The following is a 17717-nucleotide window of genomic DNA, read 5'->3' on the forward strand; positions in this document are numbered from 1 at the left end:
TGGATAGTGGCATGATCTATGGATGATTACATGGAAACTATGCAATCAAGTATGCTATCATTCTGCTCTCAACAACTTCCTAAAGATTGCTGGTGTGAACTGTGCCTTTATGTTTCAGTCATTATAATATTGTTCATTTCCATGGCTATAGAAGTACTTGTGAGTTGTGATCCTTTGTATATAAGATAGCACAGTAGTATAACTTGTAATACTACAAGTAACACAATATCTCATTAACCTGCTGCGCTATGCTGGAGTGCCACTAGTCGGACATCCCTGAGATAAGTGCTATTAACAGTCGCCAGGGCAATGAGTTAATCCTCACTGTCTGTCTTCATATATTTTAAGCACCGGTTAAACGGCCTAAATCTCAGTCTTGTCATGGAGACACAGAGACTATAGTCAGAGTATGTAATAAGAGACTTGTAGTTAGAGGAAGTTACCACATTTGTTGTATGTGGGACAAAAGCATAAAGCAGTGGAAGTCTGACTGAGGAATACCGATCCCATGGATCCTGCGAAACTGGTTCCACCTGGAAACAAAGTGCGGAGATTGTCTTAGCATGTTTAATAGGCTGCGGCTCTGTGTGCCTGAAGTGTGAGCAGAGACGTGTTGGTCAATATTTCCTAACATAATACATGGTAGTAATACAAGTGTAATCAGTGCATGGGGCAAAGCAAGGGATTGTACATGCCTAAGGCCTCATGCACACGACCGTATTTTGTTTCCGTGTCCGTACCGTTTTTTTTTTGCGGATAGGATGCGGACCCATTCATTTCAATGGGTCCGCAAAAAACGCGGACAGCACACCGTGTGCTGTCCGCATCAGTATGTCCGTTCCGTTGCTCCGCAAAACAAAATAGTGCATGTCCTATTTTTTTCTAGTTTGCGGACAAGGATAGGCATTATTAAAATGGATCCGCAAAAAAAACAGATGCCATACGGAAAGTCATTCGTTTTTTTTTGCGGACCGCAAAACACATACGGTCGTGTGCATGTAGCCTAAGAGATGGATAGATATGAGATACGTAGATAGATGAGATTAGATAGTTAATGATAGATAGAATATGAGAGAGAGAGAGAGAGAGATACATGAGCCACTTTATTGCTGTATTTATAGATGTTAATTATCTAAGTCATTTTTTTTCTCAAGTTTTCTGATAATTATATATTTTCTTATACTTCTATTTCTTATACCTAAAAATAATGGATACATATTTCTATTATGTTTATGACCCCAATGCAGCTTCCACAACATCATATACATCACTCTTGATTTGATTGTCTAATTAGCAAATTTCTAATAAAAAAATAACACCCAGAAATCACCTCTAAAACTATTCCCTGCTTTTGGCATAAACAGATGTGCAAATAAAGAACAGTGATCCAAAACTCCACAAAAAAGTATTTTTTATTCTTAATATTCACCTTCATCGAATAGGAGGATAGCATACACTTTTTACAGACAATATTATAAACATGGTGTACAGAATCGACAATAACTTAAGGTCACTAAACAAAACAAGGTAAAAAAAAATACTGTATCATTTTCTGCGCCTACCGATACAAAATAATTTATTCCGGGCCCCAGACTGAACTGCAGGCTGGCGAGATATTGCACTTCTCTATTTTCTTTTCTTGTATCAGTAATATTTTCTTCAAATTTCCCTCCCAACCCCATAAAAAATAAAAGGTACAAAATAATGTACAGCTTGTACCATGAACATTAACCCCTTGTACAGCTAGGAGATCAGGACAATGGCTGAAGTGTTTCCTGACTGCCAAGAGTTTAAAGAAATTTTAAAGGACCTTAGGGCGCAATCCCAAACCCCCTTTTTTTTCCCATCAACCGTCTTCGTTATGTGTGCATCTACGCCTGTCCCGATGACATCTGTACATAAGCCTTCCCTCAGACAAGTTGGCCCTGTATTCATTTGTAGTCTTTTTTTTTTAGAATATATTTTGGATTTTTACTTGTAAATGTCAGAACAAGAATCATTTATTTGGTCGAGAACATTTCCTTGTACATGGATGGGTTCATTTGCTGTATTTTATCCTCCACCCAGCTTTTGCCCTTATATTAATAATTAATATATACATAACAATGTGATATTAAATTGTTAACATTAAGATATTTGGGAAGGGGCAAGCATATGTTACATTTTCACATTATTACATTGAGATTTAAAAAAAATAATAAAAGCTCTAAATGAATTGCCAGTTTTGTAACATTTCTGCTAAATGATAGACGGTGGGAACGCAATGAACTGATGTTTTATTTTTTTCCTGAAATGGCTTAGTAGGATCCAAAATAACCTCACATTGCTCTTGGTCACTCAATGAATTAATTAAAATAAAAAAATGTCAGGAGTATAGATATAAATATAGTTTTTTCTTTGTTACATGGAAAACATATCTGGATGTAAAGGAAATCTGGCACGTGCAAACTAAGAATGTCGGGGAGCGGAGCCAATGAACCTTAAAAATAATAATAATAAAAAATAAAAAAAAAAGCCCTTGAAATCTTGGACCAGGTGAAATCACTTACAGAGAACCACATAAAGCAATGTTCAATGTTTGTTTGCTTTCATGGTTGTTTAGTCCAAAACCTCTCCACCAGCAACCCTCCAGCGGCAGAAAGGGTTAAGTTCAGGTCAAAGATGTTATGGTGGTCCTATCCAAGAAGGGCGGCAGGCAGTAGGCAGTGTGGATTCGAAAGCTCACAGACCAGATGACCCCCAGGACAGGGGCGAAGACGGATTGAGAAAAAAAAAAAAAATTCCAGGAGCAAAAAAATAAATATTTTTTTTCCTTTTTTTTTCTTTTTTTAAATTAAGCCTTAGATTTTAATTTTGTTTTCTATATATAAAGGCGTCCATTTGTAACAAGTCTGCAGTATAAATCCAGCATCAACCACCACGGGGTCTTTTCCACCCACAAGAGACGTTAATGTATGTACAATATTCACAGTAATTTAAAAACAGAACAAGAAAGTAAGACGATAAAATCTCACTATGTCCACCTTTTTTTTTTTACCTTCACCGCGGGTTGGTCAGCAAGTGGAAAACAGATTATTCCGATTTCCAGTCCAGGGGGAGGAAAGTGCTTATCTGGTCCCACCAAAGAGTCCTGTGTAAGTCCAATGTAAATGCCTATCTGGTGCAACAGACGAGGCGCAGGCCAGTTCTACATTGTCTTCTTGGAGGACTCCGGGCGCCAACCCAGGCAATGCCCACGTGCTCTTACACAGTCTGTAAAGGAATTATATTTATCCCATTGCTGTTACCATGCTGGATGGGTGTGGGTGCCCAAAGGACAAACCAGAGGAAGGGTGGATGGGTGTCGGTGTCTGCAAGATGTGGCCGGAGTGGCTGAAAGGAGGCAAATGCCCCATTGGAGCCATGTGACTAGCCAGGGCAGCTGCACTGAAATGGGAGGTTTTCTCCTGCATGCACTTGGAAAGTTCCTCAAAACACTCCGAGCCCTTCTTGTTTTTCTTGGATTTGTTGGACATTTTCCTATTCCTGGTCTGAATTCCTTCCTTTTTCATGGTCAGGGGCCTGTTCACCTGTAACAGAATACAAGAACATCAGCCTCGGCCTAATTTAAACCATGTACAATACATCTGCACTCTTGCGGAATAGATGTGCTAGGTTAATGCTATTTCCTTGACAATTAAGATGTTAAACCATCATGCACTGCAAACAACATAGTCCCTTCTATCTTGCAGACCACATGTGTTTTTTATTTATTTTTTTAAATATTTTTGTTTTAAACCAGGAAAATCTTACCGAGTTTGGCCAGGGATTATCTTGGAAATACATGCATAATAAACTATTTAAATAGTACTTTCCCTCATAGGCACCTGTTTATGATGGGTGGACTAACAAGATTGCGGTAAGGGCGAGTCGCGCTCAGACAAGTGGCACATTGTGCCTCATGCCTCTGTAATGTCACTGGTGCCCAGCAAACCAATTCAGTTCCCGGTGGCGGTGACTTTGTTATATAATGATGGGTAAAAATAGATATAGCTTTGGCACAAGTTTACTGGTTCTAGCTTACTATAATATTGTGATACAAGGGCGAGATGTTGTAATTGGTAATATTTGATGTCATGAGCACTTCACTTTCTACCCTGCTGATATGATGTGCATGGAACAAGGAGACTTCATTCAGTAGGACGGGCAGCAGAGGGGTTAAACAATCGACATCCAGATTAATTCAGCAAATTGAAAGAGAAGGGATGATTGTGCGGCTATTGTCTCGCCATCTCCCTTTGGTTTTCCGGGGCTGCAGCAGCCAAGCTGTTGCATTGTTAGGTCACATTGGATGTGGCATTGCAATGCTGGAGAATGAATGGTGCATTACCCTGGGGAGCACCTAACAGAAACCAATCTCATTGAATTCCAAGCAAGCCAAGCTCTGCCATAGCATGCATCCCATCACCAGGGGCAACTTACATTGTGTAATTTGTAGTACAGTCCGCAGGCGTTACACACTGGGTCTCCATTTGCATTGCGTCGCCATAAGGTTGTGGTTGTCGTTTGACAATTTGCACAACAGGTCCCCGCTCTCCGAGCTGCCGACTGTGAAAAAAGATAGATCAACAGGTCAGTATGTGCCTCATTCACCATGCAACCTTCATTGTGTTACACTTGACAAAAATGTTACATTGTTAAGAGGCAAATTGGGCAAGGAACATATTGTTAATTGATTTGACATGGGTAAAACCTCTAATATGTAAAGAAAAGAGGCCCCAAACCCAATATCAACCAATAACCTTTGTAATCATTTGCAGTTATTTTCTTACACTTATTGCCCATATAGAACTTTGTGGGACCCAGAATTGGTGAACTTCATCTTCAAAAATGGCCCAAGGATATGACCACACGGTCAGTTTTGGAAGCCAAAATCAGGAGTGGGTCATAAATGGAGTGAAAATATAAAGGACGGATATGACGTCTCCTCTTATTTGAATTCACTACTGGTTTTAGCTTCCAAAACTGCATGCAGAAAACTGACCGTGTGGCCGTACCCTAATCTAGAACATCCAGGGCTGGACTGAGAAACTGGCTCATCGTACAGTGTGCGAATGCCCAGTGGGGTCACCCCATGCCTACTAGAGAAACCAGTGGGCTGGACGCCCAGGCGATCACTGATGTCACTAGCCATAGCCTCATTTCACAAGTGATAACATGAGAGTATAAATCACACAAGTTTCAGATTTTTCCTGACCTAAATATTAATGCAAATGTTGCCATTATATTTACCCTATTCATCCAATTTGTAGTAATGCATCTTATTCCACAAGGTTAATGTATTATTATTATTATTATTATTAAGTAAAACATAAAAAAAAAAAAATCTCAGGTTCGGTCATCTGATTGGGTTAGCAGTTCACTGCATTGTTTTGATACCCTGAGGGTGCTTTCACATCAGCGCTATTTATTTCCTATAACGGAGCAGAAGAACGAAAATAACAGAGGTGACGGACATTGACTATGATGGGATCAGTTAGGTTTCCGTAGGAAACCATTTAATTGAGTAAAAAAGTCCTGCATGCAAGACTTTCCTTTCTGCTATTCTTGACAAATTTTGTGACGGAGCCTCCAACGCAGATGTGAACGTAGCCGTAGGGTCCATACACAATGAATTTGCACTGACAGTTTTTTTTTTACTCTAAATACGCCAAAATACCCATCTGCATTTTTGTGCACAGGCAACGTGAATGGGTCCGTGATCCATTCACATTGAAAAAAAAATAGAACAAGTAGCGCTTCCGATCCGTGCTTCCGGTCTTCATCTCCGTGATTGCGGACCCATTCAAGTGCGGGCCGCAATACGGCAACGGGCACACAACGTTCGTGTGCAAGAGGCCTCATTCTGGTTTTTTTTTCTTTAGTAAAACAAAACCTCTAAAGACAACTTCTAGAGAGGGAAATGTGAAAATGCCTGAGGCTGGGTTCAGACCTGAGCGTCTTTTATATGCGCGTTTAACGCCCGTTTTTTATGCCCGTTTTTTATGCACGTTTTTTGCAATAGTAAACGTGCGTTTGACGCGCGTTTGTGTGATTGACTGCAATGTCCTATGGCCACAAACGCGCTGTAAAACGCCCCAAAGAAGCTCAAGAACTTGTTTGAGCGTAGGGCGTTTTTCAGCGCGTTCAAACGCGCTGTAAAACGCTCAAGTGTGAACCAGGGCCATAGGGAAGCATTGGTTTTCATGTGTTGAGCGTTTTACAGCGCGTTTGAACGCGCTGTAAAACGCTCAAGTGTGAACCCAGCCTGAAAAAGAGGCAAGAGTTAGGCCTCTCACACGAGCGTGACGGATTAGGTCCGGATGCGTTCAGTGAAACTCGCACCATTTTGCAAGCAAGTTCAGTCAGTTTTGTCTGCGATTGCGTTCAGTTGTTCAGTTTTTTTCCGCGCGGGTGCAATGCGTTTTGATGCGTTTTTCAACTAAAGGTTTACAAACAACATCTAGCAACTACCAGTGAAAAAACGCATTGCATCCGCACTTGCTTGCGGATGCAATGCGTTTTTCACTGAAGCCCCATTCACTTCTATGGGGCCAGGGCTGTGTGAAGAATGTAGACTTTAGAACATGCTGCGTTTTTCACGCAACGCAGAACTGATGCGTGAAAAAAATGCTCATGTACACAGACCTATTAAAATGAATGGGTCAGGATTCAGTGCGGGTGCTATGCGCTCACGTCACGCATTGCACCCGCGTGGAAAACTCGCCCTTGTGGAAGGGGCCTAAAGGGTACAACTACACTGCGACATGTGTCGTGCGCCATTTATGTAGCAGCAATGTTGCGCAACATTTTTGGTAATGATAGTCACATACAGCATTGCACAAAAATCGAACTTGGATGGATTTTTGTGCGACCGTTGCAGCATGACTGTCATTACCAAAAATGTTGTGCATAGCCTAAAACAAAATGCCACCTAATTAACAAAAAATACAGGAGCAAAAAAATAAAAAAACTTGTGTATCCTGTTTTTCATATTTCCTATAGACTTTCAGCTAACTTATTGCAAAAAAAAAAAAAAAATGCATGTGCAAAAAAGGCCACTAAAACACAAAAATGCAGAAAAGCCTCAGCAAAAACCTATGAGTGAACCCACCCTAATTTGTTTTCAAGCCTCTGCTGCCACCAGTCAATGTTGTAGGTGACTCAAAGGAATTCCCCTTCTGTCAGTGACCCCCCCTGGCAGAAAAGGCTGCAGTTCAGACTTCACTGGCACTTTAGGAGTTAATGCTTCTGATATGTTTTTTATGCTCTCCCTTCCCCCTCAACCTTTCCAAGAAAACACAGAAAAATCCATTTATTATTATTAACCTCAGAGACATTATTTCTAAAGTATTGGACATTTCAGAGCAGCCTCGCCTAGGGTAAAACTCTCTAAACTTTTTATTTTATGTCCGGAAACAGAGAGTGGAGGTTTCCTTATCAGCACAATGCAGATATCCGGATAGGAAGCTTCCAGCATGAGCTCACAGAGAGCCCTGTACAACAAAGGCAAGTTCCCGAACACAAAGTGTGGAGGTGACTCCATGGAAAAGCAAGAGCACGAATAGCTTAGAAAATGTGAGGATTGTCTGAGTCCTGGAGGGAGAGGGGGGGGGATACAAGTCACTGTGCTGCTCCAGACTACACAAGACCAGTGACTCCATGCCCTGCACAGGGCCACATTACAGCCAGGGTGTTCCCCTGATGCAGGAGGCTGATAAGGGCTGCAGCCACCAGACTGGTCAGACAGGGTATGAAGGGAGCAGCCAGGACTCCCTGCATTGTTCTCACGTCCACACTGAGGCAGCTGTGGAACTACAAGGTCTAGCATGCAAGCAGAGACTGCTGGAGGATCTTAGTTCCAGGAGAGATAGATAGATACATTAGATAGATAGATTAGGGCTTGTTCACAAGACCGTATGGCTTTTTCAGTGTTTTGCAGGCCGTTTTTAACGGATCCGTTTTTCCGTTTTTGTTTCAGTAGTGTTTCCGCTTCCGTTCCGTTTTTCCGTATGGCATATACAGTAATTACATAGAAAAAATTGGGCTGGGCATAACATTTTCAATAGATGGTTCCTCAAAAAAACTGAACGGATATGGAAGACATACGGAGTACATTCTGTATGTGTTCCGCTGGGCATAAAATTTTCAATAGATGGTTCCGCAAAAATGGAACGGATACTGAAGACATACAGAGTACATTCCGTATGTGTTCCGTTTTTTTTTTTTTTTTTTTGCGGACCTATTGACTTGAACGGAGCCACGAAACGTGATTTGCGGCCAATAATAGGACATGTTCTATCTTGGAACGGAAATACGGAATGCATACGGAGTACATTCCGTTTTGTTTTTTTTGCGGAACCATTAAAATGAATGGTTCTGTAGACGGAACGCAAAAAAAAAAACGACCCGTATACGGAACGCAAAAAACGTTTGTGTGAACAAGCCCTTATAGAGATAGATAGAACTGCTGAGGGGAAATAGTGTAACCCCCCCCCTATTGGATGCATTGGAGTCAGCAGTGCCTGCATCTTATGTGAGGGCGGTAAGCACAATACTTGACAGTTTGGGAATTCTCTACACTCCTGGGTGGGGGTGGAAAGGAAATTTAGACAGTTTTAGGTGAATCTACAAGTTTACTGCATAGATGACCCCCTTGCCTAAGGTCATAGAAGGAACAACAGGACATAAAGAAAGGTCATGTCATAAAACCTGCACGCATTCAACTTCAGATGGAGCAGAGATTGCAAGCTCTTCTGCCAATATATGAATTAGTGTACATTTATTTAACATGCCAAAAACACAGCAGCCTAGTAGATTGCAAGCTTTGCAGCCAAGAAGTGGCACAAAGCAGCGTACTCAGGCACCAGTTATAGCACCCCCCCTGAAACCAGTGCCCACAGAGACACCTACCAGTCTTCTCTTGGGTTTAATGAGTGGTCTGTTCTGACCATTCATTTTGTGGTAGAGGCCGCAGGCGTTACAGAGATAGTGGCCGGTGCCGTCCCTCCTCCACAGCGGCGTGGCCGTGGCTCCGCAGTTCACACACTCTCTCCCTTCTAAATGGAAACACGAAGAAACCGGATTTCTTTCTTTAAAAACAAATTCACAATATTTTTGCAATGATCTCCAGACACAAATCATACAGCAGCAGTAAATGGGGAGGGGGGATGACATGAGAGCCCCTGATTACAACCCCCAAATCATTTTATCAGATCTACAGCTAAATGCATAGATGATCCACCCCAATCAGTGCCCCCCCCCCCCCCATTAGTTCAAAAATATATACTATTTATATTTAATCGTCCCCTTTAAGAAGCAATGACAATTGTTTGCAAATTGTTTAAAGTCATATTTCATTTCTAGTTGTTTTATATATAACTATTATTATAAACAAGGATCATCCGACATTTCTAACAATATTAGACACATTCTGTGACATTTGTAATGATTGACATATCAGAAAAGGAAACGATTTTGGCTACAAAATGGGGGGAAAGTAATCTCATCTGTTTTAGGCAAATAGATGCAAAAAATAAACACATTAATCAAGATGCTTAAAACAGGGCGAAAGCAGAGATAGAAACAGATTCATAGACGAATAATAGGTGGAGTGGAGGAAGAGGTGATAAGAAGAGAGATCGGCAGGACGGGTCCTAAGGTTTACAGTTTCCAAAAACTGACCTTTTTCTGCTATTTTACATTTTTTGGGGAGAATTAATGCACCATATAATCCCAGCAGTGCGACATTTAGATAAAATACCTAATAATAAAAAATGTGTAAGGACCCCGCAGCTGCAGACAGCTATTCTGAGGGGCAATAAGTATCGAGATATGTCCTATAATGTCGGGATAAATATAATCACCAAAGACAACATTTACCAGATGATAGAATTAGCGGGAATTTAATCAAATCTAAAAATCTGCATCGAATAATTTATTTTTTTCTTATAGAATAATACCTTTCCTATGACCAATATATATATATTAGATTGAGGAGATACATAGATATTAGATAGAAATAAAGATAGATAGATATTTAATGGATAGATACTAGATCGATCGACAGATTATATATAGATATTTAATAGATAGATATTAGGTAAAAAAAAAATATATTTAGTGGATAGATATTAGATCGATAATAAATTATACAGATATTATAGTTGATAGAAAAATATTCTATGTATTTTTCTATTTAACAGTTTTATCTATTTTTCTATCTACTTTCATTTCCAGTTTTAGCTAAAAACTGATCCTACTTCGTATCCACAATTGGTTAGTGCAGTTTCTGTGCAGACATTGGGAAGTCATGTATATTCATGAAGTGGAGGGAATGTTGGAGTAAAGTCATATTTAACCTATTACCCCAATCCTGGAGCTCCAGCCCCCCACCCTCATGTCTGAGCTCATCTTTGTAGTGTGGCCAGTTCCCCCTGAGGTTCTGGAGCCCACCTATTGATAGTCATTTATCCCTGCCATGTTTAACAAATCCGTCCAGCTTGTGCCAGTGTGTGTTCCCGAGCTCTGCAGCTGGACCCCCATGTGTACAGATCGGGGGACAGTCCCCTATGGATCCTGTGACGTCATGAGAAGGGTGACTTACTCATCATCCATAATGCTCAGGACTCTATGGGTGGCCGATCATGTGATAATGTATTGCTCAGCTTTATACACCTATAGGTAGATAAGGGGTTCTCACCTGAACAGGATCTGCTCTTGCTCCTCTGTTTTGGGGTGAAGCTTGAGGCTGGGCCTCCCAGTAGGCTGCCAGGATGGAAGAGGCTGCTGCCGTAGTCGTGGGGTGCGGGCACATAGGACGGGTAGGTAGGTATAGGGTGGTGGGTAGATGACTGAGTCCCCATGGGTGCCAGGCTGTTCCTCAGGGGGCTGCACCCTTCCATCTTCATGCCCTCAGACAGGGACACCTGGTACTTGATACTGTCCTTGTCCTCCCCTCTGGGGGAGGCTGCACTGCCCGGATCCGGGGATACATCCTTGGGAGGGGTCGGGGGGAAGCCGAACAGGTGCGGGCTGGAGTGTGCGGAGGATGTGGCGCCCGAGGAGCCCCCACCCGGGTACAGGGAACCACCAGTGGCCGCATGGTGCAGGGGGGCCTTGGCGAACGGGCTGACCGTCCAGGGGTTGTGGTGGTGGGCAGCAGACAGGGCAGACTTGCCGCTCTCCAGCCAGGGCAGCCCCGGGCTGTGCAGGATGTGTGGCCGGCACATCTGGCTGCTGGTCAGGCGAGCTGTGGGCAGAAGACGAGGGCATCAGTCATGTCACAATTCCTTATAGTATCCTATGTACTAATCTATCAGCATAGAGATCCAGTGTAGGCACACTGTCAGCACACATATGATGGAGGCTACATGCCTAAAACATGCTTACACTATCATACCATCTACAGGGCCTATACCAGGAGCTGTCACATATACCTACTGCCTGCAGATATTAATCCCTGTGCACATCATATAAATATCGCACTACAGACCTAATTCATCAAATCAACGAGAGATAGAGAAGTCATCCCCAGCCATGAATTCATATGCACATTCAGATATTACAGAATACTCAGGCCCAAATCTACAACCCCACCACTCAGTGTAAGAGATCCCCCAATCTTCCATGCCCCCCATATAAGGCGGTCACCTTTGAGTTTATTTTTTCGCTCTTAATACACCTTGGTGAGATCCCCTTGTGTTGACGGTGGAGGAGGAAGTATTTCATAGGCTGGCCTAAGATTTAGTGACCCCCCTCCCCCATAACATGGGCAGCAGGGCATACATACCGTGAGCCTGGCTGTACGAGACCCTGGCCCTGGCATGGGCAGAGTTGGCATAATAAGGATTTCCCTGGGAATCCAAATGGTTGAAGAAGACGTCTACCTCATCAGGAGGCAAGAGCTGCGTTGGCTCCATGTAGTTGTGTGCCAGTCCTGGGTGGTGGCTCTCTGGGTGCTGCCCATTGAGCACTGCATGGTGTGCCATCCAGCGAGGCTGGTCGGTGGCCACTTCCATCATGGGTTTTATTTTTACGCACTTTCCAAATGCACCCAAATCCTTATCGCTTTCTATTACACTCAGGCGTCTGAAAGTGAAAGTGAAGTCCCTTTAAGTCCCCGAGACGAAGAGTAGCAGCAGGAACACCTGGAGAAGAAAAACAGAAAGAACAGGTTATAGTCAGCTTTATTCATAACCAGTACCCCTACATGCCAGCTGTGTGCCCCTGCCAACACCAGAGCGCCCAGCCCCTGCACAGCCATCATACATTTCACTAAATGTTGTTTACTTTCTCTTATCGGCAGCGATAAGATTGTAAAGATAATACATGCAATGCAGCTATTTGTGCCACCTTGGAGAGTGTGTATACATTGTAGCAGATGAAGAAGTGGAGCTGCGCACAGGTCGATACATTGTATAGCAAACAGATACTTGGTAAAGTGCTGGTAAACCGCGTAGAGACTGGTAACATTGTATCGAGCAGCAGCAGCGTTACTTACCGCACTCGGAGCAGAGAGCTGTTACTCAGATGGCAGCCTCGCTGGCTCTGGCCTCCCCTGGAACATCCCGCAGCATCCTATGTCAGCCCTGGCGCCAGCTGGACTCTCTTCACTAGACATGAACTAGGAGCCTCGCACAGCTAATAACCCCCGGCCAGCCAATCACAGCGCGCAGGCGCTCAGCCCGACGCTGCCATTGGTCACTCCCCTGAAAATCCACATTCCCTAATTCACTCCAAACATCTAAAGAGCCCAAGGGGAGGGGGGGCTTCATTACTGAGGGGGGGTTCATTAGTGAGTCCACTAATGGGAGGGATTGTCTGCTGGAAGATTTACATACACTATACATGCTGTAAATGTTTATTGCATTGCCACATGTATGCTCATCATGCATTATTAGGATTACCTAGCATTTATGTATTGCATGTGTGTTTATGTAGATATGAGAGCGATAGATAATATGAAATAAAAAAATAATGTAAATCGATATCTTCTATCTCAGATCTCACCTATCTTTCTAGCTTCTGTTTCATATTTATCTATCTGTCTCCTATCTGTCTTCTATCTACACACACTCGCAGTTTACTCATCCACCGGCCCGAACAAAAGATATCAATCTTCCAATTTCCAGTGAAATCCTGACCTAATAATATAGGTTTTAATATTTTACATTACTTTTAATTAGGTAATGAAGCTTCTTTTTTTCTAAGGATGTATCAGGTAATTATTATTATTATTTTGCTAGCTTGTAGATAGATTACTGTGTATTCACACATTACAATATGAGTAGAACTATGTATAAGTTTTAATTGCAAAAATAAGAAAAGTGATATACTGTATAGTATAGAAAGAAGATAATTACGTGTGAGAAGATAGATAATTACATATTAAATAGGTATGAAGTAAATAGATATATAAATAGACATGAGATAGATAGTGGTGTAATATAGATACATTGTATACATAAACAAATGTATCTACAAGAAGTAAACACACGTACTGATATAATGCACATATGTAATACAGAAAGATAGTAGATAGATCGATAGATAGATATAGGTTCAGTATACCGTATTAACACTTTTACACAATGGTATGTAATGCAGATCCTTGCTTTATATGAGATGTTGTGTGAGGATAGATAGATCGATAGATAGATATGAGATAGATAGATAGATAGATAGATAGATAGATAGATAATAGATATGAGATAGATAGATATGAGATAAATAGATATATATGACATAGATAGATAGATACATGACATAGATAGATAGATAGATAGATAGATATGAGATAAATATATATATATGACAGATAGATAGATAGATAGATAGATGGATAGATGACATAGATAGATAGATAGATAGATAGATATGAGATAGATATGAGATAGATAGATAGATATGAGATAAATAGATATATATGACATAGATAGAAAGATAGATAGATAGATAGATATCGATCTAGGGTCAGTATTGATCCACACCCGACTCATGGATATTGTGGGCTCGGTGACCCGCTCGGATTAACACATAAATAGTAACATAAACAATAAGTCATCAGGTAAAGTCTGGACAGCGCCACACAAAGAGCATAGACTGTGCAGGAGGCTTTAGGCTTTGTAGTCTCCAATCCCCCTCCACAAACACACAACTAATTAAAGCAAAACATGTTAATTCACCCATTAAACCGGCCTGGTTATGTGTTTTGCAGACAAAGAGGCAGCGAAGGGGTTATTGCTAATAGTGGATTGTATTGTAGTGACCCAAAGTCGGGTGATGGTCAGTGCAGGGTGTGGATAGGCTTGGAGAGGAGGGAGGGGGGTTGTTTTGGAGACAGAGACCCAACTCATTGGGCCGGACTGGACCCTTTGTTTTATTTGTGTGTGTTTTTCACATAAGAGTTGGGGGAGGGCGGATTTAAAGGGCTGAAAGTTAGTAATTAGGTAATAGGAGGCTGGCTTTTGATGCTGTCTCTCTCGTTCGCCCATGCAGCCATCCAGACGCCTGCTCCATGACGTCACCAGCTCGGCCCAAATTTACAAGAAAATGGAGGTTTTCTCCTCTTTATAATAAAACTGCAATCTGCCTGTGGCTTAAAAAAATGGGATTAATATTATTATTTTTTTTATTATCATTGATTCTGAGCACCCTGAGAAGAAACCACTCCACTGCACTGGAGGGAAATAAGATGATGAGAAGTACAAGGCGCCAGTAATAATCCGCCTTAGAGGCCTTCTATCACATAGAATTTTTTTTCCAATAAAGTGTCAGCTCTTGGGTCTGCATCCTTTCCCTTTGCCTGTAGTTCCTGACAGTCTCGAGACAAATGGAGGCTGTGCGGCGTTCAGGGGCTTGGAGCAGCACAGCAGCTCGTGCTATTCTGGTGAGGGCAGGAAGGAGTCCTATTTTGGATCGTGTTCTTTATTAACCTCAGTCAGAGTCTGGGCAGGCCGGCGCTGCAGGGGTTAACTCCCCATAGAGCGAGGAGGAAATGCAGCCGCAGACAGAGGTTCTGTGTTCAGGAGAAGGAAGGAGAACCAGGGACCTCCGGACACAGCGCTCACACAGCCTCCCGAGCCTCGGACTGAGGGCTGGGAGCCGGCAACAGGACGCAGGAAATGTGAACTGCACCCTGAGACTGAAGCATGTAACGTGGAACTGGAAAGCCACCAGGAGAGAAGGGATCTTTAGGTGAGTTACTGATATCAGACTTTTACATAGGACTGCCAGGCTGGAGATGACCATTGCATGCCCTGCTGACCATGCATCCTCCCCCGTTACTTTGCAATTGTATGTGTGTATCTGGTGTTCTGTATGGACAACCTGCACAGACCATGGACAGTCACCTAAACTATGCACCCCATCCAGTAACTGGAGAGAACCAGCCCAGAGTCCTGTCCAATCATTGTATACAAATGCAATGAACCGATATTTTTATGAAATGCATAAAAAGCACAATAAATGTATTTCTTTGAAAGACTCCTCTTGGTCATTTATTTCTGCCTGCAAATCTAGAAAAGAATCAAAATCAGGAAAAATAATAATATCTGCAGATAGACTGAGACCCGAACCATGTTCTCCTGCCTGCCTGGTGGCAGTGCCTGTGTCAGGCTGAGGCACCAGGTTATCGCTCCCTGGCTGTGTGTGTACAATGTGTCATTCGCCACAATGAAGTCACCAGTGCCGCTGAGTTCTGTGCCAGCTCCCTGTCATTGTTGCCCCTGATAAGCGATGCTTGGATTACATGTTTAGATTGGAATTAAAGCCTTTCTCCCTGGCAGATTGTTAACCCTCCCTCTGCCGGTCCCTAGCTCAAAGGAATCTCGTCCTCGGTGGAGGGCGCTGAGACAGGAGCGGGGGGCAGCTGACAGGGCACCGCCGCCGCCGCTTTATTCACTTCATTCATTCACTCAACGGGACATGAAATATCCCGCACACGACCTTCTGCAGCGGCTTAGGCCGGTCGTGCCTCATTCACACGGCTGGTTACACACGTCTTCTGCCCAATTCATCCGCGGGTCCCTCCAGAGAACAGATCAGACTGCAAGGACCGGTGGATGCCCCCAGCAGCTTGACTCCGAGGGTCACACACTGGATTACCTATCTGTCCTGTGCTTCTGTATGTGTGTATATATATATATTATTCTTCTTCTTCACACATATGTATACATGGTGCAGGCACAGCTCCTCGTGTGTGATCTGTGACATACTCTATGGAGGGTATGTGGGATGGACACAGCTGTATTCGTAAAATAAATATTGTGAAATATATAGATACATATAATGTATGTTTTATATATATATATATATATCCCATACACGCAGTCCCGAAATCCATCGGCAATTTAAGGTTACAGCTTTTTCCACAATGTTACACCTTCACAATTCCTGTACAGAACCATAACCTACATTGTCATCGTAATGGTCAATGCTAGAAATACAGACACAACTATAGCAAATGTATTCGTGCACTAAATATAATACAAAACTGCAGAGGAGAGGGCAAATAAGACTGGCGGTACCGCAGCAGTGTGAGCAGGTAAAGAGGCCATCCACCACCTGGACGTGACTGTATAAATACATGGTATATGTGCTGTACATGACTGTAAGTAGATGGTGAATATGCTGTATAAATACATGATATATTTTCTGTACATGACTGTATAAATACATGGTATATGTGCTGTATAAATACATGGTATATGTGCTGTATAAATACATGGTATATGTGCTGTACATGACTGTATAAATACATGGTATATGTGCTGTACATGACTATAAATACATGTTTGGCTGTGTGCAGGTTTGGGGGTAGTCTGCTGTACAGACGCCGCGTGTATGTTGCGCTTTACACTGCGTTATAATGGAGACAGGCAATGTTTAGTGTCGGCTCGTCCTGTTCGCTCCCTTCTTCTGGCCTTTCCTATGTTCCCCTAATTGGTTTAGGGCAGTAATGATAAGAAGTCGCCAAGTATCATCATCCTCCAGCAGCAGCAGAGGACCACAGCAACACAACAATCACCAGCAGTGCACACCTCCCAGGGATAATGATGGGGGAAGGGGGGGGGGGGTGCACAGGCACTTACCGTCAGGATGTTGGGGTTCAGTGGGGAGAAGCCTTCAGTCTAGCCCAGTGGCTGCAGTGTGCCTGGAGAGGACCCGGGCAGGCACTGCAGGCACGTAGCACTGGCGTCACTGGGTGCACACTGCTTCCACACTCAGCCCGGCCTCCCGGGGCACTGCTGCTGCAAGACGGGCTGTGCACCCAGCAGCCGGTGTATGTGCCCTGGACATGTATCCAGCCTACTACACATACATGAGTCATGTATCATACCCGCCAGTATCCATCACCGCCTGGACGGGTGTTACATGAGGGGGGCTCCTAATAGTAACTGAGGATTGTATCAGAATAAGAGCAACTGGTGTATGAGAACCCAACCTAATGGCATCTATCTATTTACATATGAGATAGACAAAATTATCTCTACATGTAATATGATAGTTATCTCTTTACATATAAAATGGATATATGGATGATAAAGATATAGCAAATAGATTATAGAAAATCCAATAGCAATAAACTGATTTAAAAATTATAGTATAACATTTGATAGATAAATAGAGATCGATATATGAATATAAGAGAGATATAAGAAGATCTATAATTACATATGAAATAGGCAATAGAAAGA

At 42.6% G+C, this 17717-nt stretch overlaps 1 protein-coding gene across 2 annotated transcripts; it reads right to left on the minus strand.

The window, feature by feature from the left end:
* Window positions 1–1394: 1394 nt before the first annotated feature.
* Window positions 1395–12629, minus strand: GATA2 (GATA binding protein 2). 2 transcript variants are annotated; one of them, XM_040407669.1, is made up of 6 exons: window positions 12521–12629; window positions 11810–12167; window positions 10721–11269; window positions 8932–9077; window positions 4462–4587; window positions 1395–3569 (listed from the first exon to the last, which is right to left on the minus strand). In XM_040407669.1, exons 2-6 carry the CDS (start codon window positions 12039–12041, stop codon window positions 3270–3272), a joined length of 1353 nt encoding a protein of 450 aa, XP_040263603.1. In that variant the 5' UTR covers window positions 12042–12167; window positions 12521–12629; the 3' UTR covers window positions 1395–3269. The 2 variants fall into 2 exon arrangements, with proteins under 2 accessions (XP_040263603.1, XP_040263601.1); XM_040407667.1 differs by having other exon boundaries at window positions 8932–9110.
* Window positions 12630–17717: the final 5088 nt, after the last annotated feature.

The sequence above is a fragment of the Bufo bufo genome, chromosome 9, assembly GCF_905171765.1.
Source record: "Bufo bufo chromosome 9, aBufBuf1.1, whole genome shotgun sequence".
NCBI lineage: Eukaryota > Metazoa > Chordata > Amphibia > Anura > Bufonidae > Bufo > Bufo bufo.